The sequence below is a fragment of the Tinamus guttatus genome, unplaced genomic scaffold, assembly GCF_059628265.1.
Source record: "Tinamus guttatus ecotype Peru unplaced genomic scaffold, ASM5962826v1 Tinamus_guttatus_pri_ptg000052l, whole genome shotgun sequence".
Taxonomy (NCBI): domain Eukaryota; kingdom Metazoa; phylum Chordata; class Aves; order Tinamiformes; family Tinamidae; genus Tinamus; species Tinamus guttatus.
Window position 1 is genome coordinate 10,966,151 of NW_028288586.1, and position 26,823 is coordinate 10,992,973.

At 41.5% G+C, this 26,823-nt stretch overlaps 1 protein-coding gene across 1 annotated transcript in view; it reads right to left on the reverse strand.

Annotated features, from left to right (window-relative positions):
* Nucleotides 1-10,530: 10,530 nt before the first annotated feature.
* The window catches only part of FAM193A (family with sequence similarity 193 member A), a 68,668-nt gene continuing 52,375 nt past the window's right edge, over nt 10,531-26,823 (reverse strand). Inside the window, exons 15-22 of the mRNA XM_088540036.1 lie at nt 24,975-25,173; nt 23,580-23,852; nt 22,895-23,177; nt 20,772-20,958; nt 18,878-19,108; nt 16,599-17,442; nt 14,216-14,297; nt 10,531-11,411 (exon numbers count right to left, since the gene is read on the reverse strand). Coding sequence (XP_088396162.1) covers nt 11,318-11,411; nt 14,216-14,297; nt 16,599-17,442; nt 18,878-19,108; nt 20,772-20,958; nt 22,895-23,177; nt 23,580-23,852; nt 24,975-25,173 — 2,193 coding nt within the window. The 3' untranslated portion in view covers nt 10,531-11,317. The remainder of the gene's footprint in view (nt 11,412-14,215; nt 14,298-16,598; nt 17,443-18,877; nt 19,109-20,771; nt 20,959-22,894; nt 23,178-23,579; nt 23,853-24,974; nt 25,174-26,823) is intronic.

The window sequence follows — 26,823 nt, forward strand, 5'->3', positions numbered from 1 at the left end:
GTTGACTGAAGAAACCATGAAGCTATTGAAACTCTTTTGAGCCTTGCGATGCAGACATGCGCAGCCTTCTGCACAAAAATCCCCCCTGCAGGCTCTCCAGCCCTACAGTATGAGGGCAAGTCGCTAACCCTCTTCCCCAGTGAAAAGTCAACGGTGCCGTTACCACGTGTTGGCAGGTAACAAGACCCCATTAAGAGTGTATCAAAGTCAGCATCAACCAGAGGTGCTGCGCAGGGCACACGCTGGCCAGCACTAACAGCAGTGTCCAGGGGACACGTCTGTAACTGGGATTGCCTGCGGGTTTCAGGGCTGGCTGGATACCACAATGACCCACACCTGCAGCTCGTCCTTCACACCCGTGAGCGGGCCGAGGCTGGCAGGGTTTGCCAGGGGCGCCGCGCGCGTGGACAAGCCCCCCGTCCGTCTCCTCAGAGCGTCAAACCACACTGAGTCACGCAGCATTGAGTCAAGTTCAAATTTTGAACGGGAAGCCAAAACCCCTGCAAAAAGCCCATTTCCTGGTTACCGCTGTAGGAAGGGAGCCCTTGGCCCTCCCCGATCGCCACCTTGTGTCACTCGGGAAGCACTGCCGACAGCTCCTCCACCTCAGCCCGTGACGAGTCCTCCCGCAGCCTCCATCCACCCCCTATCCCCTGTGGGATGAGGAGCCCGCCTAGCTAACGCTGTGATAACGAACGCAGGGAGAACTGTTAAAATTACTGCCAAACTCTTAAAATGATTCTTGTCAGGTCTCCTCTGGGTGTTCCTGCCTAGTGGGACCCTGCCTAAATGACCTCAGGAATGGGACAGAATTCATAGTATTCTCCTTGCTGCTCACCTGGTTGCCTCATGACTTTGAGGGCAATAGTATCATCTTGTGCTGCCTGGAAATCAGAGATTTTCTCTTCTCATGTTCACCCTGTCCTTTGGGGATATGCTCACCAAAACATTTGTGTGTCTTGAGGCACACAGGAACTGGAAATTATTCAGAACATGGATCTAATCCTGATGCTGCTCCCTAAATGTGAAGAAGTAGCTGTTGTTGGCAATGGAAAGCAGCAGAGCATAAGAGGGACGCTCACCTGGCCACAAAGCACAGGAACTTGCATACTGGCCCCATAAATACAGGAGGACATCAGAGAGTTTCCTTTTCAGAGCAGCTATGACAACCAGGGACTTCTAGAGCATCTCAAAGAGGGAGCAAAAGCATTTTAGCAGCTCAGCCTACCGAAAACCGGCCCATATCCTCTGGACTCAAAGGACTATGCTGGGTATCCAACAGGTGAAATTCTGACTTACTATGTTAGTAAGAAGAGGCTTGTGGTGTAACCAGGCTCCTTTGGCAACCCTAAAAAGGCACTTCAACCTCCTGGGGTTCAGCAGCACCAAAAAAAAGCTGCAGTTCTTGCAATCTTGGCAACTCCACTTTGGCTGAAGCACATGAACTAAAATGTTTTTGCCTCCTGCATAGCTGATGGCAACTCTTAAGTCATCTATGAGCACCACACACACACACTGCAGAAATCTAGTAACTACTATATTGTCCTACAGGATAAAAGGAAGATTATTTTCTTAGCATGCTAAAGACCAGGACACTGGAAAGCATTCCCCTCCTCCCAGCGCAAAGTGTCAAATTTCACAGCGAATTCTCATTAAAAAGCTTGAATAGACAAGTTTTATTCTGTTGGAATAAGGCCATCCCATTAGACCATGAGGCCTAAAAACACTTGCCAAGCTCCCCACATTTCTCTAGCCTCTCTCCCTTGTGTTTAGATGGTCACAGGCTGACAGAATTTGAATTCTCCTACGCTTCTAAGAGGAAAGGAGTATTTAGTAGTTGAAGCAGATGAACTCATTCTGAGCTAGTTATCTGAAATCAGCTCACTCCTTCATGCAAATCAGTACATCTGCTATGAGACAGGGATCATCACTCAATGCAAAACTCGCTACCTCTGATGGAGGCTCTCAGTTTCTTTCTATTAGCAAGAGTAACTAAGGTGAACAAAATAAATCATGTGCTTTCCTGGAAATTCACCTCTAGTGGTGGAAACCATTGACATTCTCTATAGTAGAGCATCATCACTGGAGTTCACATTAATGCAGTTTAGCTACAGCATAAGCTCCTGTAGCTTCCGAGTTTCTTAAGCATTAAACAAGCAGTCCAGCTGACTCGTTTCTTCATATAGATGATAGTGATATATTGTAGCAAGAACCCAATCTCTCTTATGTACCAATAATTAGCATCTAATGCTTCCATCGCCTCATTTAATAGTTGCGGTCGCAGTCTCTGCATTCATATGACGCCTTTCAAATAAAGCAATCCCCATCCCTGTGCTGCTTTCTGCGCTTTCAAAACCAGGCATTCTTCAGAGATGCAAGGGATAATAATGGCTAAACATCCTTCAGACGGGATCCTTCAGGTTAGGATCACCTCACTGTCCTCATTGAGCATTGAGCTTCTGGGCTGCAATATGGTTACAGCTGAGATTCATGCCTCCAGCTTTCTGAAAGTCTATTGTGGGAGATTACATGAGATTGGGAAAGAAGCAGTTTCTGCGCATCCCAGTAACCGGCTCCCAAGGCACTGGACACACTGCAGCTATGCTAGGAATGAATGAGCTATAAAAGAAATATTAAAATATTAGATCCCTCTCATTTATTGCCTTTAAAAAAAAAAAAAAAAGAGAGCAGAACTAGGAGTCTTATTTCATTCCGACCTCGCCAGGCTACCTGCACCACAGTCTGACTACAGTGCAGGGTGCTTCAAGTAGGTGTTCACAGATCATCAGAAACAACATGGAGAGGGGGTGGCACTGCAGGCAAGCACAAAGCAACACTACGACTGGACACAAAACATATACAGCATTAATTCCCAAGTTTTACTCTCACAAAGCCCCAAGAGCACACGCATGATCATTTACACCTCTGAACTACTTCTCAAATATTTCCAGGGAACCTCAGCCACAAACCCTGTAACAAAGCCAAACGGATTATTTTTTAGATAGTATAGGAAGTGGTGGGAGTAAAACAGATATGGAAGAGAACATTTTATACATGCATACATATATACACACACATATACACAAAAACCTAATACTTTACTGTGCAAACATTTTTTTCCCCTTCATCCAGCAACAGTTCCTGTATGAGTTCCAGCAAAATGCTCATGACAGAAGTCAGACTTGTGATTCAGTCACAGAATAGCACTCTAGAACCCAGGATCAAATCCCACTCATCCCAGGCTTTGAGTACAACTTGTGCCACCCTCTGTCATCCCTCCCCCTGCTTCTTCTGTAAAATGGAGTCAACTTTCAGCCATCACTTCTGTGCTTCACCCAATCCAGCGGGATATCAGTATCAGTTTGGAAAAGTTTTAATCACAGTTCAGATATTCATGGATAATCCTTGTAAGAAAAAAAAAACAAACAGTTCTTAGTTCAGTGATTAGCTACTGAATTGGAGCTGAGGAAGAAGAAAACAAAATAAAATCAAAAAACAAAAAGCATGGATACCTGTGAACCAGAAATACTGGGGGGCAGGTTGAAGCAACAACTATATAAGAAATTAAGTGGGTTAAATCAGAGTCCTTTGCTAGGAAAGAAATATTTTACTGAAAAGCCATAGGCCACAAAAAGTTTGTATTTAAAGTTTATCACAAACTTTGTGATGCTTTGCAAAATCAGTTATAAAACAAAAGTGAATTGCTAGAGATCTCAGGCTGGTGAAGAAAAAAAAAAAAAAAAAAAACCTTTCTTTTAAAAATAACTTTTCTGTGTTGACCCCAAACTATCTATTTTTGTTACCATACAAGATAGTCAAGTTTTACTAAAAGTATTTGCTTAGCATGGCCATGGAACTACATATTTTATAAAGCTTTCAGCCTATCAAAACATTATTATGGCTACAAAAATGATGAGGAAGTGAGATTTAAAGGAGTCATTATCTCTGTGAAATGTTTAAACCTGAAACAATTAAAATAATGATTTTTTTTCAAGATCCTTTAATTTGACATTAAAACAAAATATCCATTTTAACACAGCTAACTGAAGTAGATATGGAAAAAACAAGCACCTTACTCATGCTGCATTATCTAGTGTAATCTAACAAGTAGAATATATGCCAGACTAAAGCACTAAGTTTTGGGTTTTTTTTTTTCCTCCTAGTCATTTCAAAACACTATCACTTCCACAATTTCTCAACCAGCTGCATTGTTTCCTCATTGGGCTACTTTTGTTTGGGTGATTCTGAATTACAGCAACATTCAAGATTGCTCAAGTCACCAACGTCCAAACAACATCATGACTGTTATTAACAACAGAGCCAGCACACAAACTGGGAGAACCCCATCCAATCTACAATTCTGTGATCCTCATACATTTTTGTCATTGTTGCTAAGCAAGGAATTTAGTAATAAAAGAACCAGCCTAGTGATGGATGGATTTAAAGCTGAATTTGGGTCCCAGCTGCTTTTAAGACTGCTTCTCCTATAATATCATACTTTTTCATTCTCACGTATTGTTGGTATGAGCAGAGGAGCCGGGCAGCAGGGCTTATCTGCATGCTGCTTTTTACCATATCTTGGACACAAAGTATTTCAACTAAAAGACAAACCTACCCTTGAATGGGTAGCGACTTGGAACATTTTAAGCCTCCACTTGCATGTTTAGTTTACTTGTATCACACTCAACACTACTCTAGTTCACAGCACTGCCAAAAATCACTCTCTCCCTGCCAAAGCCTAATCAATTCGAGCCCCTTGCTCCTATGACTAAGATGTTCCAAGGCACGGAGAGATCACAATCATATTGCACAAGGGCAGATCAATGTCCAAAAAGGATTTGCACAGAGAGAGAAAAACAAACAAAAAAACCCAAATTGGGGCGTACTTGCTAGCACTAACAAAAGTGAGAAACAGCAAGTTCAGTCTACACAAGAACATGCTAGATCTCCCTGCCACCGTTGGGGCCAATTCTGGTTGCTCAATTGTTAAAATGAGTTAAAAATGGATTTCAAAAGAGCCTTTACAGTAATATTCCCAACTGGTGGTCTCTGAATGACTCAAACTTAGGAAACACTTTGGAAGAGAACAACACTGCTGATGTGGTAAAATATTTCTCACTGCACACAGGCAGCACATTGGCCTGCCTAATCCTTCCCTTGCCGCTTGCTCCTCTCGTTCTCTAGCACTAAATTCTCTGCTGAGCCGCAGCTGGGAAAGCCAGAAACATCTGAAAACCTATTAGGACATCACACGTACATGTATGTAACTCCTCCAACAGGGTTCAACCCCCAATCACATTTTGGGCCACTTTTATAAATGCGTCCACAATCCCGAGTATCTGGGTGACGTACTGGAGACTTTCTTGAGCAGCTTGTTGGCTGAAATGAAGGACTGCTTTGCTACATGTTGCACAAAATCCCTTCTAGTATAAAAAAAGGGTCAAAACTACATAAGACTTAATTCTGGTTACTCCTAATCTGACCTTAACTTAAAAGAAAACAAAGCCCCGAAAATCCCTACTTAACTATTGGTAAAAGGGCTATAGAATCCAGGGAGCCATCAAGCAACAGATGGACAACGATTTGCACAAGGACATACAGGCAGGGCACAGGAGATGTACTCTGTGTATGAAACCTCTGAATTTAGGTAATTTTATTCATGCTTTCTTCTTTCGGAAGAGCTTTGCCGACTGTATTTCTGACGAGCTGCTGCAGGCAACTGGTTTTCACCCTGAACTCTGCTGAAGCAGCAGCAGGCAGTAACACCCCTATCTGCTCTGTCACAGCACAGCTGCTCAGTGTGCTGAAGTCAGCAGAATAGCTTTTCACTCTTTAGGCCACTGGATGTAAATCCTGTATTCCAGGCACACGTGAGAACAGCCTTGGAGAGCATCACGCTGTTTGCGTGCAGAAAGCAAGAACTATCTTGATTCAACAATGTGGTTATAGGAAACGAGGAGGGGAAAACAAGTCCGGACATCTTTTCCTCAGAAAAGTCAAGCTTGCATAAGCTGAGTGACACACACTGTGTGGAATGCACACTAGTTTATATGGGACAAGTGGTTGAGAATTACGGATACATTGAAACAGGTCTTTATTTATTCTTCTGCGTCATATCATGCACCCCTCTTGCCCTACTCTTTTTTTAAATCATCTTTTCCCTAATATATCTGCGAAATGTCTTTTTCTTTTCACACATGGAGAGATACAGTCATCTTTAGCAGGAAAAGCATAAGCCTCTCATATGCCTTGCCAGTTATTGCATCTGAAATGGTCAACTCATGGCTATTAAGGCCCCAAAGAGGTGTTAGCTTTACTGGGCTGTCTAACTGCTGGGAAAGCTGGTTAAAAAAGCTGGAGTGAGTGATGGTACAGGGCTCCCGAATGCTCATCCTTGGCTGGGGTTTGTCTTGTGGCAATTTCTATAGAAGGACTTCCAGTAACCACTACAGACACATGGAGCCCACACAGATTGGTGGATTGCTGTACTCCTGGACACCAAATCTACTTTAAGGAACATTCAGGTTAGACAAACCATACAGCATATTTACTGTCCATCTTCTTGGTAACACTGCCTAAAGAGGCCAAGGAGACAAAACAAAATTGTATACCTCTGATCACATTTTATCTGCTGAAAGAGACAGTGCTAAAACCTAGAGATTCAAATGTGAAAATACACTTTGAGTCATAGAATCATAGAATGCTTAAGGTCGGAAGGGACCTCTAGAGATCATCTAGTCCAACCCCCCTGCACACGCAGGGTCACCTAGAGCACGTGGCACAGGACTGCGTCCAAGCGGGTTTTGAAGATCTCCAGAGAAGGAGACTCCACAACCTGTCTGGGCAGCCTGTTCCAGTGCTCTGTCACCCTCACTGTCAAGAAATTTGTCCTTAAGTTCATGCAGAACTTTTGGTGTTTCAGTTTGTGGCCATTTCCTCTAGTTCTGTCGGTGGCCACCACTGAAAAGAGACCAGCACCATCCTCCTCACTGCCTCCCTTGAGGAACTTATAAACACTGATTAGATCCCCTCTCAGCCTTCTCTTCTCCAGGCTGAACAGGCCCAGCTCCCTCAGCCTCTCCTCATGGGGCAGATGTTCCAGGCCCCTGATCATCCTTGTAGCCCTGCGCTGGACTCTCTCCAGCAGCTCCACATCCCTCTTGTACTGTGGAGCCCAGAACTGGACACAATACTCCAGATGTGGCCTCACCAGGGCTGAATAGAAGGGCAGGATCACCTCCCTCGACCTGCTGGAGACGCTCTTCTTAATGCACCCCAGGATCCCATTGGCCTTCTTGGCCACGAGGACACACTGCTGCCTCATGGTCAACTTGTCCACCATGACACCCAGGTCTTTCTCTGCAGAGCTGCTCTCCAGAAGGTCGGTCCCCAGCCTGTCCTGGTGTCTGGGGTTATTCCTCCCCAGGTGCAGGACCTTGTACTTGGCCTTGTTGAATTGCATGGGGTTTTTCACTGCCCAGTTGTCCAGTCTGTCCAGTCATATTAAGAGAAAACAAACTGATAGATGATTTTACCAAACCCTGTCCCTCCCCACCTGAGATGAAGAAAAACATACCAAAGAAGAGCCAATTAAGGACCTTTCTGTATGTCTTCTTTAAGCCACACTGATAGAAAGTAGACACTCTCCACTTCAAAATCCCATTTGTACCTACTATCATTACAAACAAACGATTATGTAAAAACCGAAGCTTACCTGGTGCATTTTTAAACAGTTTATGTAGATTCCAAGCATATCAACAGCTAGACGCTCTTCCATTTCTCTAAGCATTGAACTGTAAAAAGCTCAATTCTGCAGCTAAAAGCAGTGAAGCTGAACCTAAACACACAGGCATGAAGAGAAAGACTAGAAGTGAAGCCCAAGAGGTCTGGCTCCCCTGCTTCTGTGTTTGGGCAGGTGGGAAAACAGAAGGGAAGAGAGAGACATCCTCCCTTCGGCCTGTGAAACTACAGCATTAATAAGAGATACACGATGATGAGGATTTGATATTTCCGGTTAATGATGAATGAGACTGCCAAGGACAGGCAAACTGTCTTGAAGGTCTCAATAAAAAGCAAGAGTCAAAGACAAAAATACTATATAACTAATCTTGCTCACAGGCATATTATGATACAGAAAAAAAATCTATACATATTCAATATTTAGAAAAAGAATGGTTTCTGCAATCATCCCTGCAATGCTAAGTCTGAAAATTTGAGTATAACAACTTACTAAAACAACAATCAAGCATTAATTTTCCCATCATAATATATAGGACCCACACTCAAATAAAGGTGAGCTACACTTTCACTGAAAGAAAAAACACTGCAAAGCCTTTTTGAACAGCAAAGGCATATCCAGCATGATGACCATACTGAACTCCTACGGTTTCCACAGTCACTGTGTGATTTGACCTCAGTTTGTGCAACTACATCCTTTTCCATCACGGGCATATCTGAAGGATACCACAGCCTTGGATCCAGCAGCACCGACAGCGGCAGATAGAGCTAGTACAGACAGTCTGCTGGTCACCTCCAGAGCTGAGACATTCCACTTTCATACAGTTTAAGAACAGACATTAATAGCAAGCCAAATTACACTCGAGTTCTCAAAATAACCCACACTGTTAAAAGTGGATTTGTTTCTAATCTAGCAAAAGACTCAAATTTAATCCATCATGACATATTATTTATGTTTCCTGTGCTAGAAGACAGATTTAAATGTGCATCCAGACTGAACACATTTAGCTGCACACAAACACAAGTGTAAAACAGTCGTGCTTTGAGTAAGAGGTTACTGTGTTGCTCTCTAGGTCACACAGACGGCAGAATTAAGGCTAGGACTTTCAAATCCCCTGGCTCCCAGCCTGCTGCACACTTACCTTCACTTCACGAGAGTACAACTTGCCTTTAAGTTCTCATCAGAATGGAACAGGAGATCCATTCAGACTCAGTCTTCGTATTTTCCATGGAGCACTTGTAATCATGTCAGCTTTACTGATACATCATGATGGAGCGTCAAAGACAAACGAACAAGATGATAAATACATATAAATACATACTCCCCAAATGCAAAAGGACTCCTCCTATTGTCTTAAGCCAGGATTCAAAAATCAAAAACAGCATGTTATATTTACGTATCATTATTTGATCAGGGTTTTGTTGGCAGACACAAAGGTAAGAAAGGCAGCTTTTATCACCAAAAGAAAACAAATAGTATGAAAGGCATTTTCTAGCAACATTAGGAATACTTCCATACTCCTCAGAGCTTTCCCGCTTTAGAGGGATCTGCCCTGTGGCTTGGCCATGTGACATCACGCAGTTTTCCCATTCAATGCCTTAATTTCCTAACATGACTACTCCTGACACACAGTGCCACCTTGTGCTACGGTTTAGAACTGGAAAAGCAAGGGAAATTCATTTCACACTCACATCCACCTTCAGGGGGGCTTTAGGAGGTTTTAAAACCACATGGGGCCATGTAATCAGCCTCCCCACTCTTGCACAGCTTGCATGATCTAGCTCAGGTTACTACAGATGCAGGATATCTGTGGCCCCAAGAAATGACATGGTGAGGCCACGTTACTCCTCACTTCCTCAACTCGGATCTGCAAGAAAAAAAACATATATAACACAAGATACACCCTTCCCATCCCCAGGCTGTATTTTGGGAATGGCACTCTGGCAAACTAAGAGGAAGACTGAGGGTTGATTTACCTACAGGGGCCGAGCTGAGCCCGCAGCACACACCAGAACAGCAGCTCCCACGAAAGAGGGACCTGCAGCGCAGACCCCGCAGCAGCTGGTAGCCAGCCCAAGGCTTTTGCTTCACCTGGGCCTCACGAGACACCGAAGCTGCCAGGCACCAAACCTGCTCGAGGCCAAGCCAGCCAGGCCGGCACCGTCACGCTGCACCTCGCACGGGGCGCCCGGGGCCAGCACCCGCGCAGCACGAGCAGCCTCTCTAGCCAAGAGAAGAGAGTTAGTGGGTTTCAAAGCTGTAGGGTCCTGTTGTCTCTATTCTGAATAAACAGTGCATTATCAGAAAACTTAAGTAAGCAAAGTAAGCACAGTATCTTTTCATAGACCAAAATCTTAAGTTATCAGTGTTCCTCTATGCTGGAGAAAAACTTTGCAATCTGCAACACATGACTATATTTTTGTTAGATATTTACCCAATAGCAGCACTGAACCTACACACTTTTTTTTTTTTTTTTTAACATGACATGAAATTGGAAATTTCTGTATTATCTTTTTTCTCACACAGCATCTGTTGAAGTAGAAGAATTACAACAATCCACAGAATTCACAGACTTAATTCCAGCATTCAGCAGGAGTCTTTTTTCACTTTAGGGAGTAGTGGTTGTTTCCCCCAAGAGATGAGCTGCATATGAATGTTCAGAAGAACGTGTTAAATTAAGGAGCATTCACTGACCAGTTCTACCACAAGATGTTAGTTCAAAACACCATCACTTTTTCAATCTTCCTTTACTCCCTTCCCTCCACCCAAGCAGAAAAAAAGCAAGACACAGGTCTTCTGCCATACTAATGTATTCCATCTTTCAAAAAGAAAGACATGATTTTAATATTACTTAACAATATGTTAAAAAAGTAGCCAGATAGGCTTCAGTGTTAATACAATTATACACTCTATAACAGATTGATAGTGTGAGTACTGTTCTTTTTTAAATTTTCTCATTCTGCAAGTATTCTTACACAAGCTGGCTACAAGTCAGGAAAAAAAAATCAAAACACAAATAGCGTAACTTGTACACTCTTAAACAGTAGATTGTGAAAGAACTGAGGAGATACTTGTCCCATAAGAGCCTCCTTTTCATGAAGTCATGTCAGGAGAAATCTGGAGCAGATGAAAACACAACTGACTAGGTCCATTCCTCTGTCAGGAGTCAGAATGACAAAACATAGCTAGATGCAGAAGTGACAGGAGCCACTGCAGATGATGCAAACTAGTATTTTGGCCTCCACTCAAGCCTAAGCAATTTAAAGTCTCTGAGGCCAAGGCATTCAGAAGGAGATGGAGAAGAGCTATTGCTCCAACTCCAACGGCATACAGCTACAATCAAGTAAGTCTCACTCACAGACTACAAGCACACAAGCTAACAAATTCAGGTAGAAAGTGGCAATTTTTCAGTCCGCAAGAATTATCAGGCCAAAGGGTTCAGTGCAGATCCACACAGCACTGGGGACAAGGCAAGGCAGCACTGGTTCAAGACCAGGTAAGCTCTCAGCACAGCAGGACAGGTAAGTGGAGTTGTTGCTCATCAATTCCTGCAGGGTTCCCTCCCCATCTCATGTCATCTCAATGTGCAGCAAAGGTGGTTTTTTTCAAGCTAAAATTGGACCAGTTGATGGAAAGTCTCTGCCTTGTCTGTCTGGCAGAATCCAAGCAGAATCTGAAAGGCGAGAAAGAAAAAGAGTGAAGTGATAAAATGAGAGAAATAAGCTGTAAACCACAGATATTACCCTTTTTTGGGGGGAGAACAGCACCCATTCATAAGGATAAAACCTCTTAAAAATACCTAAAACCGCAACCACTTTGTCCACTCAACTGGATTACGAATCAGTTACTCCACACAACAAACGGTTTATCAAGAGTAACCGAGAGAAGCAGCAAGGCACGCCGCATGCTGCAGAGCACAGAAGTCAGCTGAACGCCAACCAGAAACAGCTGACACTGCTGCATTCCCCAAGGCCCTGCAGCAGCAAGGCTGAACGGCAGGTAACACGGACAGCAGAAGCACCAAAGGCAGGGCATGCTGCTCCTCCTCGAACCGTCCTTACAACCCCTGCAAGTTATGCTTGATACAAACACCTAGGAAAAGGAGGGTTGTATATAAAACAGCAGATAAATAGTCTGTAAATCAGGAAAAGAAGTGTCTTTAGAACAACAACAACAAAAATCTACTGAGTGGCTTTCACTGGATACAATGCACATTTTTGGAACAACATTTGAAAGACCGGACCCTGCTAAGAAGCAGGTTCCTCAGTGATGATTAATTCATGCTGAAGTCCTTTATCAAGGCAAGGTGTCTCCTGCTGAGGCTAAAAAGTTCTACAAGATCAAATAAATGATTATATGACACCCTCCCTGGAAGGTCACACAGCTTCCATTAAAAAAAATGAAAGCGAAAAGAGAAGCAGATAGAAGGAGAGGATTAGAGAAGGCACAGGGAAAGACTAGAAGAACTAGACTTATTTTCCTCTTCCTATGCTAAACTTAGAAGTAGCTTGCTAAGTTAATCTTGAAGTCAGGCTGTAATTAATGTATCCATCTATTATCCTGCTTGGAAGCAGCAGAAAGGTTGATGATTTACAAAGTATCAGTAAAAAACATGAATTATACAACTCAGTAAGCCGATACAACTCTCTGTTACAGAAGATTATTAAAACAAGCAGTGTAGCTAGAATCCTGGGATTGCATTGGAAAAAATATCAAACTATAGAAATTGCGCATGCTAAGGGTGTCTTCATGGCATAAGCAGTTGTTTTTTGCCCCAAAAGGGGATCTCTCAAGCCATTTCAGTCACCTGTTATAATCAGGTAGGCATTAAAGGAACTGGACAGAGAGCAAGGCGCACACACACACACACACACACACACACACACACACACACACTCCTTTTCACAGATGGAAGTAAAGGAGTGGATTACACCAATCATTACAAATCCATTACAAAACAGTACTGCTAAATTTTTAACTGCTCATTTGGAACCATGTGTGATAAATTAATGTTCAAATTTAGGCTGAATTCCTACAGCTAAGATACTTTGCTACATTCCTTCTATTAAGGAGTAAAGAAAGAGCTGGTGAAAACTTCTTTTTTTAGTTTTAATACTATAGATACTGCAAGCTCAAATGAACCTTCAAATATTACATGAAACCTGTAGCAAAGTGCTTATGTTATAGCAACGTTAGCACTATATTTAGTATACGCTACATTTCACCTATAAAACCTACATTTATGTTAAAAAAATACTTAAATAAGTACAACTTTCCAAGACTTACTCAGAAAAATCCATATTAAAAATTTCGAACATGCACTGCTGAAAATGGTATCTTCTATCCCATTTTAACTCCACTATTAAATCACACACATCCAAATTTTGCACAGATATGATGCAGAACAGGCACAGTTGTAGGCATTACTTCCCAAACATATAGTCAACTAAAACTATGTCAAATCAACAGTTTGAAACCCGTATTTTAATGAAAAACTGATCTTAAAAATCCCTTCTAAATAAATGCTTTTAGTTTTTATGAAATACAATATGATTCAATTCAGCATTTAACTGTAGAAATTATTTACTGAAATAATAGAAATATGAAATATATTGTTTGTAATGTTTCAGAAGTTCCGGATATTGCGCTGGATACTCATGGCAAAGTAGGACACCCAGCCACCGCTGAAGGATACAAATGTGACTAGATTTGAGTATTATGGAAGAACATGGCTACATTACGTAAACATGAGCTGTCTGCTCGTATTTGAAAATTTAAGACAACTGGTACATGGCACAAACACCAAAAGCAACTGAAATGCACATAAGATGACAAACAGTTGTATAAGCACCAACTCATTTTATTCTTCTGGTGTTCTTGCACTAGCAAGGAGAGTTATCCACTTTTTATGCTCAGTGTAAAAACAGGTATCTACGGTTGTTTCATCTCTATTTCATGTATGGAATAAAATTCCCAAGTAATACCTCCTATGAGGATGATCAGATCAGATTTGAAATAACCAATCCTCATGAAATAACCTTTCTGAAACCTAAGTTCCCAAATTTGAAATGTGAAGTTTTCTTTGCAAAACCCTTGTATCCAACATAGTATTTTTTATACTTAATATTTTTTAAACACTAGCCAGCATTTGGTCTTTGCAGATGATAAAAGAAGTTTATGCAGATTTTGCTTATAGAAAACAAGCAAAAAATGTAGCTGAGGCCAAAAGCCTTGATGAGAGCTTGGGGTACAGAGGTGATTCTGGCACTCCTGTATTTCTACTGCTTGGCCCTGATTTGTGCTCATAGATCTAGGGCTTTGTCCCTTGCAGGATCCAGAATATCAACTGCAAGAGAATCTGGGATATCGCAACACAAGCTTTTATGCTAGGAGTTAGTTATCAAGTCTGTTCTTTTTAAACCAGGGTATTCAGGAAGAAGCACAGCCTCTGCATGTGTAAGTGTTATGGCACTTTACCTTTTAAAATACTCCACTTCTCGCTCTGTTTCATCCATTTCCACACTGTCTAGATCAATGTCTTTGGGTAGAAACACATCATCTACAAAGTGAAAAGCATTAGACCAAGTTAGATTCACAGGGATGGGAGGGAGAGAGGACAAAGCTTGAGGAAGCTGCATTAAAGACATTTTGTGGAGAACTGCCTGAACTTCATAGGCTGCTGATGCAAAACAAACCACATTTAAGCTAAATTATTACAGAGAAGTATTTGAAAAGATATTTTGAAGAAACCCTACACCCTTGGGCCTCTGCTCAGTTTTGAAGGATTTGCAGTGGCAACAAGCAAGAGAAAAATCAGTACAGATTTGCTGATCACTTGTGTTGCAGAAGATGCCATGAGCTTGGGTCTCACGCGAAAAAGGTCAAAGGGGCTCAGTGGGTCAGGTAGCACAAACATACCAAGAATGAGCACAAGTGAACAACGTTTTTCTGCCTGAGATTTGTTCACCCTGCTACTAAAAATAGTCAGCTTTAGAAACAATTTTGAAGAGACAATTATAAAGTAAAATAGTTCAGGAACTAGGGCTCTGTAGAGCTGCTGTACTGGGATGTTTATTGTGTCAGTGAAGAGTAAATCAAGTCAGAGTGACTTCCATTTGGGATTTTTTAACAACATGTTTTTAAACATATTTTAATATGGTCTAAATTTAGGCCCTCAGCTGTAGCAACCAAGTCTTTTAGCATATGACACCATCTTGGCACACAGTCTTTTTTTTTTTTTTTTAAAACATACTTCCTAAAAAAAGTTTCAAAGAGTGTTAAATTTTGCAGGATCCAATTTGTGAATTTACTTTCCTCTTGTAGCCTCCTCTCCTAAAAATACTCCACAAACACACTGCAGCCCTGGGCCTGTAGCTGTTCCAGAACGTACTGCAGCAAGGGAGAGCCTCAACGTAACCGAAAGCGCCGCACGCGCCAAGATGCTCCAGAGCTCCCACGTTCACGGCAATGAATGGATCTTTTCTAAAGATGCTGCTGCTAATTCAAGCAGTAAATTTTCTTCCTTGCAACTTCCTGCTAGAAAACAGGAAAGCCCTGGAAACACAGCCCTATAGCCCTCGTTTTCTTCACTCCCTCCATAACAAGGAGCTAGAATAGTCTGCCAGAAGAAACTTCTTTAAGAAGTGGAGATCACAGCAGAAGGGACAACGCTCGCTGCCCCAACATTTCATTTGCAAGCTCAGTCAAAAAGCAGCTTTTTAAACTTTTGTGCTCTACCACTACCCTAGTTCTAGTTTGTTTTTCCTTCTTAGTTGCAATGAATTTTTGTCTACTTGCTAATTTGGTGCAGCAACCGTACGTCTTTTAAGAAATCAAGACTGTATGAAAGATCGCGTATTATATTTGCAACTGCTAGGAAAATTAGCTACGTAGGAAAAACCCTGCAAGTTTGTGAGAAGCTAACACACCGTACACAAGGGCTAAGGCATGAGAGGAGAGCTCAGTGCAGCATCGCAGCTCGAGCGACGTGCAGCGGAAATGACGAAAATGAGAAGAGCTTCAGCAAGAGAGAACTGGGGGTTGACTCAACCCGAGAGCGAAACCACAAAGCAAAACAGGCTTCACACCCGGCTTTTAGGACAGAAGAGGAGAAAACAAACAAACAAAAAAGTACTTCATGAAGAAAACTCTGAAATATTTGTTCGAGCAACCATCAGAAAAACAATCAAAATCTGTATTAGCGCGGACCAATATTCACAAGGAAAAAAAACTACCCGTCATTACCTAAATAGCATTCCATTACAAGTGTTTACTTTAGCAAATAATAATGAAAAATAGTAAATTGATTTTGTATTTACTTCATCAATAAATAAAACTAGTACAAAAAAAATATTTCCACTAAGAAAAATGTGCATTTATGTGTGAATAAACAGTAAGTGTTTCGTTGCAGAATCCCTGTATTCTCCCTGCACAAAATGAGACCAATATTTGATGCTATACCCTCAATACATCTGGGAGAATTGACAGTGTTTTAAATGAAATTCAAAATGAATTTTAGCATGCTGTTGAATTAAGTAACTGCTTAAGCAAGAGACAGAAAAGCCTGGCTTTATTTAAATTGTTTCATAAAAAAAGAAAAAATAGAGTATACTAGTTTACTCGCATTTTCAAGCGCTGTACATCTCATTACTAAACCCATATTTATCTCCTGAAAGCATCTAAGTCACTTCAAATCCAGAAAACAAACTAAAGACTTCACTAATGACTTGAGTTTTCCCAACCAGGGTTTTTCATTTTCTCTCATTGTACATTGGCAGAATTGACAGAAGATGAAGACTGCAGACTTTTGGACTCAAATGTTAACAATAAACAAAACTCAAGTTCTTTTTAATGTACTTACCAATGGAATTGTTGACTTTGTCTCCTTTCTTCTTCTTGTTTTTCTTGTTCTTGCCTTTTGGTTGAGGGGAATCGGCAAGTATTAGCTTACTGTTCTGCTGCTGCTCACTCGGTGAAGGGGACTCGCTCGTGACAGGGGCTTTCTCTTCCTTGACATGGTTCAACTGCTTTTTGTTATTGTTGTTTAATTTCTTCTCCTCTTTTTTAGGCTCTGCAAGTGTTGGGAGCTCTGCTGCTTTTGCTTTGGATTCTATTTGGTTTCTGGTTTTAGTCTGAACCTCAGCTGCTTTGGGGGACTCAGCAGGCTTTTTCGCGGGTTCAGCGCACGGTTTGTTTACCTGCTTTAGTTTCTGCTTGCCGTTTCCTTCTTTATGCTGATGCATAATGTCAAGCAGGAAAGAGAGGGGCTCATGCTGTTTTACACTGCCCTCTTTCTGATAAAGCAGCTTCGAGTCTCTGGTGTTTATGGGGTTGGATAGTTCACAGCCCGACTCGGAACCCGGCCTCTGCTCCGCGTGATTCATGTGTCTCGCCAGGGACCCGGGAGAGGCCTCGATCTTTTCTGGCTGCTCGAGGGTGCCGTTCGGAAGGTCTTCGGGAGCGCCCGGGACAGCCTCCTTCCCCGGCTGGCAGTTCCGAGGCGGCACGTCCGCCTTCTGACACTCCTTACTCGTCCGATCCTTCTTCTTTTTCTTCACAGCCCGCAACTGTTGAAGCTCTTGAAGTCGCTGTAATTCTTGTTTCAGCCTCTCTTCCTCCTCCTCCTCCCGCCGCCTCTGCTCCTCAAGCAACTGGTGATGCTCCCTTTCCCGGGCCTCTGCTTCCAGTCGAGCCTTTTCCTCAAGCTACAAAATACCAATAGTTGTAAGAGAAGTGACAGACTTGGAAAACTCATTTCTTAGGGTTACTAGTCTTCTCTGCAGACATGGCCAGCCTTGGGATTCTAACATACCAACGCACTTAAGAGGCTTGCCACAGCAAGCAAAATACCATTTGTACATAAGCTGCCTCTAGAAGTACATTCTTTCACCCATAAGCCATAGGCATTTAAGGGATTTCTCCCAGCAATTATTGCAAATGTCTAAACTTCGCTGTGCATCAATGATTTACTTATGCCATCAATAAAACGATAGTCAAACAGTAAGAGCAATCCATGCCCTTGTATTTTCAGAAGTGCCTATATGGGATGCCTTATTCACAGTTCTAGAAGTCATCCAAAAAAAAAAAAAAAAAAAAGAAACCCCAAAACACTCCAAAAAAGCTTCCCCATTTTTCCTTTTTCATTCAAACTGCATTCCTTGAGAAAAGCAAATTTTGCTTTTATTTAAAAAGAAACAAACTCACTAAACTCTCAAGTTGATGAACAGTGCTACAACATGAACATAAAGTATAAAACTTGTAGACATTACATCTTCCAAACTCACAAAGCTACTTAAAGAACAGAGAACTAATGCCAGCAAACAAATCCACAAACACAAAGTACTTACTCTGAGATCACAGAACATATTTACCAGAATTCAAAAAGATTTTGGTAATCTATCTGCTTATACCTTGAACTTCACACACAAATCCCAGTATGAATAACACATTTCCTGCTTGCTCAGCAACAAAGTAATTTTCCTGCATTAACTCAGCAAAAGTAGTTCTCAAAACTAATTTTTTAAAAACATTTTGGCCAATTTCTGTTTGAAAGCAATCTCTATTTTTTTTTCTCCTCCTCTGCAGCTTGACACTTCACTTGGACTCTCGTGGCAGCAGATGGCATAGCATTTCATCTGCCTAAGTCAGAACAGCAAGGTGCCCAGCACCATCTTCCCAAGAACAAATCTTGACTTTTCCACCAGCACGAGTGCATTGTGCTTATATTCCCCTGCTCCCTGCAGAGACACCTTAGCATTACTAAAATTCCCATGAAGAAACGCTGGTGCTTTTTAATACTCTCCCATTTTTATATCTGTTCTACGAAACAATCACTCTTAACATTTCTGACACTCAGAAATTAGTTTCTAAAGTGGGGGAATATAAAGCTGATCTGCTGCAAAACATATGACAAAGACAGTGTGAAGAATCTTCTAATTCTACATAGTTTCTAAGATAACACCATAAAGGTAAACTGACTGTGGATGGACAAAATGGCAGTGTAGCACTAGCTACATAGAAAAAGTTTAGAGTGTTATGATACATATAGCCAGTATGTGGTGGTATACTTGCAGAAAACACACAAAATACACATATAAATCCAAAAAATGAGATTTTGGGGCATGCATACTTCTATCTTACCTTTCTTTGCTTATGTCTTGCTCGCTTGGCTGCCCGAGAGCTGCTTACTGGTTTGGTTTCGGAGCTGTTTATAAACTGTAGCAAGTCCTCCACCTTTCGATGGTCAACGACACTTTCCCTTTCAGATATCTGATCTGGCTTCTTCGGTTGTTCCTCTTTCCTTTTTGTTAGACGTAGACGAAGCTTTTCCCGCATCTCTGCGTAATTTCTACTGGTTGGTGCAGCTGGTGGCTGAAGGACATGACAAAACATTCAGTGACCAGATGTAAAAAATTCATATGTCTGATATTTTGAAATTTCAGAAATAACTCGAATAATTTTGAAGGTCTGAACCTACATAACGAATGCCATACTGTTTGCAGGGGTAAAGTACATTTACCAGGCAACAGAGCTGCTGGATTTGGGGCTAGCTCATGAACCAGGTTATCCAATTGGAAGAGTGACCAGTCTTGCAGTGGAAATGCCCAGTGCACAGGTGAGAAGACCTAGGGAGGGCTTTAAGTGCAGCAGCAGAGCAGCAGCAATAACCTCTCCCACCTCTTTGGATTCCCATCCCTGATCCCAACTCCCAGCTCCTCATTCCTCCTCCCTCCTGCCTGTCCTACCCGTCTCACCGCCAGGCTGGGGCCCATCTGCTTGGAAGCTAAATGAGCTCAACTCACTCACTAAACCAGGAGAACAAAGGCCTAAAATAAAACTTAAAGGAAAAATTTAAAACTATTTTTTTTTGTTTTTAAAAAGTGGCATTCTGCCACTCCAGCAACATGAATAATTTACTATGAAAGAGTAGTATCTGCTCAATGTAAATCAATTCACAGTCACTGAAAGATCACGGGTGGGAATAGGCAGGAGGAAAAGGGAAGCCCTCCCTGCTCCTTTCAGCCACAAGGGGGCTTTCAATTCACTGCATGCTTTCATGCCAGTGAAAACTGTCCCCACCAAAGACCTGGCCAATAAAACAGAGCTTTTATTTCAAATACATATATATATATATATATAAAATAATCCCAAATCCAATAGTGATCTGATTACTGAAACAGACTTTTTTTAAAAATGCAACTGAGCCTAGCAGCAAAATATTATTTTAAAGAAAAAAAAAAGAAAAGTGACAACTTCTAGCATTTCGTTTGTGAAAAGCAGCCAATCGGAACATGAGAACTTGCTAGTTATGTTAGGAGTATTAATTTAACTTAAAGATGCTTCGACCAAAACCTTAAAATTTATAGCAAAGAATATACAGAAAAAGATACATGCTTTAATATCTTACAATTTCTACAAAGCTTACTTTAAATGCAGAAACAAGTCAGTACCTATCAAATGAGACAGTTAAAACTGTTTGTAGTAGTGTGGGTTTTCTCTTGATAAAAGTATATTTAAGTCTACTCTAAGTTGAGGCAACAATAACTTTTCTTTTTTACAAAACATCAAGTTAAAGTGAATACTTTGAGGACTCAGATTTTGTTCTTTAAATAGGCCAAAATCATTTGTAAAACACCCTATATTAAGAGCATCTTTACCCAAATTCAACTAATAAGCAGACTATTACAGACGTGCCCATGAATTCTGTGAAGTTACTTAAATGGCTGGAGGCCCCTGCTTGCAGTTTCACAGCTGAACTTCATGAAGTTGCTTCCTAAATCTTCCAGTCAGTTGCTTCCTAAATCTTTTGCTCAGTTTTATTGCTCTTGAACTACTTTCAATGGGAAAGGTTTGTTTTTAATTGCCAAATTCAAAGAAGAAAACTACTTTCTACCCGTGCTTCTGGTTTCCTTTTTCTTCTTAGCTTTAGAGTAAGCTTCATCCCTGTCTCTGTAGGTGCAGTCTGGTAAGTCGTGTGCAAGAGATGATGAATAAGTGGCAACAAAACAAAACAGAAGAAAATCCAACAACTTACTCCTCCATGGCCGAAGAACTCACAGTAACAGCAGTCACAGTATTTTCCTTCCTTCTGATTTGTGGACGTTGAGGTACTGGAACTATGCTCTGAACAGCTGTCTTCATCTTGGCTCTCCTCTCCATCATACTGTTGATGATCATACGTGTTACTGTTCTCACAGCGATGGCCCTCACAATCCGGGTCACTATGTTAAAAAAGAGCTTATGAAAATTCTAGATTACATTACAAAAAATACTTCAATAAAACACACACACACACACCTCTATCAAGAACAGGGACTCAGATTGGGTTATCAGCCACCAGTAATGCAGCAAACCCTAAATTTCAGAACAGGTTGCAAATGGAGAGGCTCAAAACCAAGCAGGCAAGATAGAGGAATGCATGGGAAAGTGGTTTAGGAAAGACTCATTAAGTGACTTAGTGAAAGAGCAGCCTAGAGAACATGTTTGGAACTGTTCATCCTGGCTTTAAACACTTAAAATAATTGTAAAAGCAGTTACTTCAGTTTTTGCAGTGAAATGGTTTTCAAATTGTGGTCCATATGACCACTTGTGGTCTGATACCTCTGCAATTGCAGAAGACCCAATTTATTTCTAAAATTCCCTGGTTTAAATCTATTCTAAGCTACCACTCAGGCCCATATTCAAGAAAAAATACTAGTATTCCTCTTCGTTAAGCCGATACCTACAATCTTTCTACATCCAAAATTCTGCCAAATAATATGCTCAACATGACCACTATTTTAAAAGATTATCATGTCCAGTTCTTTCAATTGCATCAATTACTAAAACAAAAATCCCCCCCTCAATATTCAGCATTACTATTTCTCTGCTCTTATGTTAGAAAAAGGTGAACATATGAATCTTAAAAAAAAAATAAATAAATAAAAAAAAAAGCAAACAACAACAAAAACAACCCAGCACTCATAGCTGAGCTCATTTTACCCAAGGAAATGGGACCTCTACATTATGATGACAGTACTACCTAGTGCATCAGCCCAACTCCTTCCTCCTTCAACCCTCTTTTTAAGGCCCCCTGACCCATTTCAAGTTGTAACGCAGCTCCAGAGGAGTTCTACAAGAAATCAGAGACCAGGACAGGAGGTAAGAAGTGCTCAAATTCAGTTTCTCAGAGAAGGAAGAGAAATGCACAACTCTATTACGCTGCTGCTCTGCAGACGGCCAGTTGCCCAACGTTTTGGCCAGCCAATCTGACCAGCCCTGGCCTTGCTGTTTCTTGCCTGGTGAGAGTTAGTGTGACAATACCCACTGGAAGCAAACGGGAGAGCACGTGGCAGGGATAATGGATCCAATTCCACAGAAAATGCAGCTTCATTAATTCTACCGCTCTGCAGAACAATTGCTAGATTGAGCAAGCAGGGTACCAACACAGTTTTTCTTTCCCCTGATAGCACATTAGCACATCTCGATTTGTAGAGCCTGAAATCCCTGGTTTTGAGTTCTTTCCCAGTTCATTACTTATGTCCTGATAAGGCTGCAGCATACTAGCACCTGACTGATAACCACTGGGATTCTGCTGTATTAAATAACCTGCACAGTTATTTGTTTTAGCATCAGTAAAAACTAGTCAATAATGGATATAAAGGTACTTTTAGAGGCAATTTGGGTATGCAGTTATTCAGCTCTGCCTAAACCTCACATCATCTCCTGAGAACTCCTGCAGAAGTCAGAAAGCTACATCCCTAGCAGCCATCAGCACAACCCTGCAGGCAAGGGGGCAGTGGGGGCCGTGACTCGATGGCTTTCCTGGTGTGCTTCTGCTCCACAGGCACCCAGGAGAGCTGCAACATTCCCAGGACACAACTGCCAAATTTGCAGCCCAAGGCTTCTGAAAACCTTTAGAGACCAGCATATCCTTCCACACTATAGCCCTACAAATGGTGGGCTTGACACCTAGGAAGCCTCAAGTCAGAAAAGAGTGTTACTGTATGGCACCTTGAGGACTGCATATGACCTTTTTACAGTTTGAGAAATCTGCCAGACTTAAGTTTTCCCAGCTTTTTCATACTTGCTTGCCACATGGTGTCAGAATCACAGAAAGTAAAGGTATTAGAATCTTAATTGTTATTCTATCATAAATAAGAAGGAAAGTAAACTTACCTGCAGACACTTGGTGGGGCACTTACAGAGCTGTCTGTGGTTGAAGTAGGAGGTGCGACCGTAGTGGGGCAAAGACCTGAATGAGGATCCACAAATCCAGGGGCTGTTGCAGCAGTTTTGGGGAAAGAAGGAGCAGCAAGATTTGGAAGATGCGGTGTAGAAGCTGGAGACAGTGCAGCAGGAGACAGTGAAGGAAGGGATGCTAAACTGGTCGGACTATTTCGTGGTGCAACTGGTGCAGAATGTCTATGGTCCTCTTTATTAATATTGTGGAACACCTCACCTGAATTGGGAAAAATAAGTAAGCACTTAATGTTAAAAAAGTCTCCATTAACTACCCCCCTCAAAAAAAAAAAAAAATCCCCCAAAAGCAGAACAAACATAAACAGCCAAAGAAACACCCCAAAGCATTCAAATTGCCAGATGTTCTCAGCTTCTATAAAATTCAGGCAGTATTTCAACACCTCTCTACTACTGGTCCCAAATCCATTAGGTTTGCAAAAGACCTTGAGGACTTTTCCTGTGGAAAGCTTTCTGACCAAGACGTAAAGAGTCTACAAATCAAAAGTAACAAGAATGCTGATTAAAGATACATATTACTTAAATGAGCATATAGATCTTTGCACATCTTAGCTACATGTGCTTGAATGCATCTATAAGCTGTGGGCAGATTACAAATCCTTACCTATGGACGAAGGTCTCTTGGACGATACTTTGAACTGGTTGCTGCTCGACTGCACTGTCGTAGCTGTGCAGGAGACAGAAGAGGTGGCAGAAGACGTTGCCATGACAACTTTATTAGCTTCCATAAAGGCATCCTGGAAATTGTACAGACATTTCTTCTTGGCAGCACTTTTTTTCTCTTTGCTGTCAGTAACTGCGGTTGCTTCATTGCTAGATGTAGTAGGAAGTGCTTCGGGTCTGATTTCTGAGAGTGCTGGTGCTAATATATCACTCCCTTTAATTGAAACACACATAGTAATTAAGACTTACAGAATTACAGAACTCTTTTTTTTATGGCATTTAGAATTAACCACTCACGAATATAGATGCAATACTACAAGATAAGCAAGGACATATTGTTAGCACTGGTTTGGCAGCATTAGGGGAGTCGCATTTTTTTTTTCAGTAAACACAGCTGTAACTAGATATGCTACGAACTCCGGTATCTGCAGTGCAGTGTAGCCATGCAACAATTATAACACAGGCAGGAACAATCTATATATCCTACCATGAATAAAAAGTCATAAATCTGCATTTATCAGTAATTCCAGCTAATTATGGCAATGCCATTGTAATCTGACCATCCACATAAAATGTGGCACTGGAAACCGTCCGTTGGAACAGCTACATTTGAATAGGGATGAACTGTTCTGTTGGGGAGCTCTAGGGATTTTTTTTTTTTTTTTTTTTTTTTTTGCCTTTTAACTGCCACTTCAGTAGCTTGACAAGTTAGCAGCAGCACAGACAAAAGCTTATATGAAAAAAACAAAACTTCCCTTTCCATAACAGTCATATTTTAAAAAAAGTACTTGTCATCATGTAAATAGAAAGCTACATGTACATGTTGTTGTTTTGCTATTTGTTAATGCATTCTATTTCACACTAATTATTAGTATTTCCAAAGGCTTATTAGCTTACATGTGCCTTTTGCTAGATTCAGGCCTCTCTACATGAATGAAAGTGAATACGAATTTCTCCTCCACTACAGGAGGGAGAAGGATGTAGAACAATACAAGCAATGCTCTCACAGGTCTGCAGAGCAGCCCTTCACGGCAAAAGACCAGAAGTTATTTAAGTTTCCCTCCAACTTCCATATCTTTGTAACTTTGAAATCCTGAATCCTCTGCAACAACCTTAAGTGAAAACAACCCACTATTCTTTAACCTCTGGCATCTTCTCCCCAACACTGAAAGGTCCCTAATTTTCATCCCTCCCTGATGTAGAAACAGCAGCAAATCTCTGCCAGAACTCCTCTTACAAGAGCACCATGACAAATTCCTGGAAAAAAAAAATGACACACTCCATTTCAAAATATAGTCTCTTAACTGGTCACTGTGAAGTAAGAACAAACCCTCACCAGGAATTGTATCAGGCAAAAAAGTAGCAGGATTCCAGTTCTTGTCATTCATCATTTCTGATCCCCAAAGACTTATAAATTTAGAACTATTCCAATCTGGAGTGCTCCCAAAACAGCTTGGATAAATATGATCTTGGAGAGATGCATTGAATACTTGATGCTTGTTTGTATGATTCTGAACTGGAGCTGGCGGTAATGCCTACAAAAATAAAGAGTATTTTCCTCATTAATATTCTGTTTGCTTGCACAGTCACTCCAACAGCAATCCTCAAATCAAAATCTTCCAGTTGTGAAAGGCATTATAAAAAGCTAAAAGCAATATTAAAAAAATGCTTCCCAGATTGATGAGGGACTTTTTTGATATTTAATACAGGTAATATTACATAGATTTTTTTTTAATATGCACAATATATCTGTGTCATATATGCATATTTAAAATCACACATATTACAGTAAGGTAACAGATGAATGCAAAGGGTATTCTCTAAAAATATTTATGTTTATATATTGGTAGGTCTTCATTTTTAAACTAAAAAAGTATTTATATGAACACTGAACTTGTAAAGAATTTTTACTTTCAAAGGCCTCAAATGACAAAAACTACCCCGTGTGACACTGTCGTCATTACCACAGCAAGTAACTGTGATACAGGATTTACAGACGTTCCAGGATTAGAAATAAGCACAGCAGAAAAAGACACAGAACATGTATGAGTTCAGGACATAATTTCCAAGTAGTCTATACTGATGTAATGGTATGAACACATATGAACGGCTTCCTAACTTAACAGACAACAAATATGCTGTTTAACTTTTTTACTTTAACAAGCAACTAAGAAAAACAGGGACAATACACTTTTTTTTTTTTTTTTTTTAAAACTGCTTTACATAGGCAAGTTCTTCTCCTTCATCCCATTTCTTTTTCTGGCTGAAGCTGTTCATTTGTATTCTAAAATGCAACTTTCTTCCAAAGACCTACTGATTGTATTGCCCAGTGTGAAATTACTGTCACCATTAACAACGCCAAGGAAAAGCTATTTTTCTTCCTGTTCTTGCACAATATTTGATGCGATGCAAAGCTACACAAATGCAGGTTCTGCTATTAAAAGCATCAGCTGAGGCAAATAACATTTCAAGCACTGTCAAAACAGCCATGGCCAAAAAAGCTTCTTATGCTCCTTTTTCTGTACAGAAGGATCTTCATTATCTGGCTAACGGTAAAGGTGGGAGGGGCTGGAATATCCCACAAAAAAAGAAAACTTGGCTACTGTGGGCACTAAGAACCACTTCACAGGGACAGAACAGCGCGTCTGTGATGAACCAAGCCTGATCCAGCAAGGCTCATGAGGCTCTCTCACTACTGCTCAGCTCAGCTGGCTCTTCCAAGGTGAAAGGCTCCCTAAAGCTTCAGCTTCCACATGTGTCTAGTTCCAGCACAACGTAAATACGGAGAGTGCAGCCGGCTCCGGCGCTGGGCACGGGGCTGCGCGCAGCCGGGGACACGGCGCTGCGGCCGCTCCTCCGCACAGAGGGCTCCGACAGGGCACGCAGCAGGGCTGGGGGCACTGCCCAGGCAGGAGCTCGGGCACGCGGCTGCAAGGGGAAGGAAACAGGGCTGGAGGGACAGCAGGAGGGGGGATACAACCATTAGGGACTGCGGAAGGGCAGTGCGCGGTGAGAAAGAGCCAGCTGCAGCACTGCGGTTAAGGAGCTGGTGTGCTGCAACAGGGACGAGAAAGGGACACCAAAAAGGCAGGAAAAACGGAAAACAGTTATTAGGAAGGAGTGTAAGAAGCAGCAAAAGATTCGCATCAGTGAGCTCATCTACTTTCCTTGCAACCACTGGATCA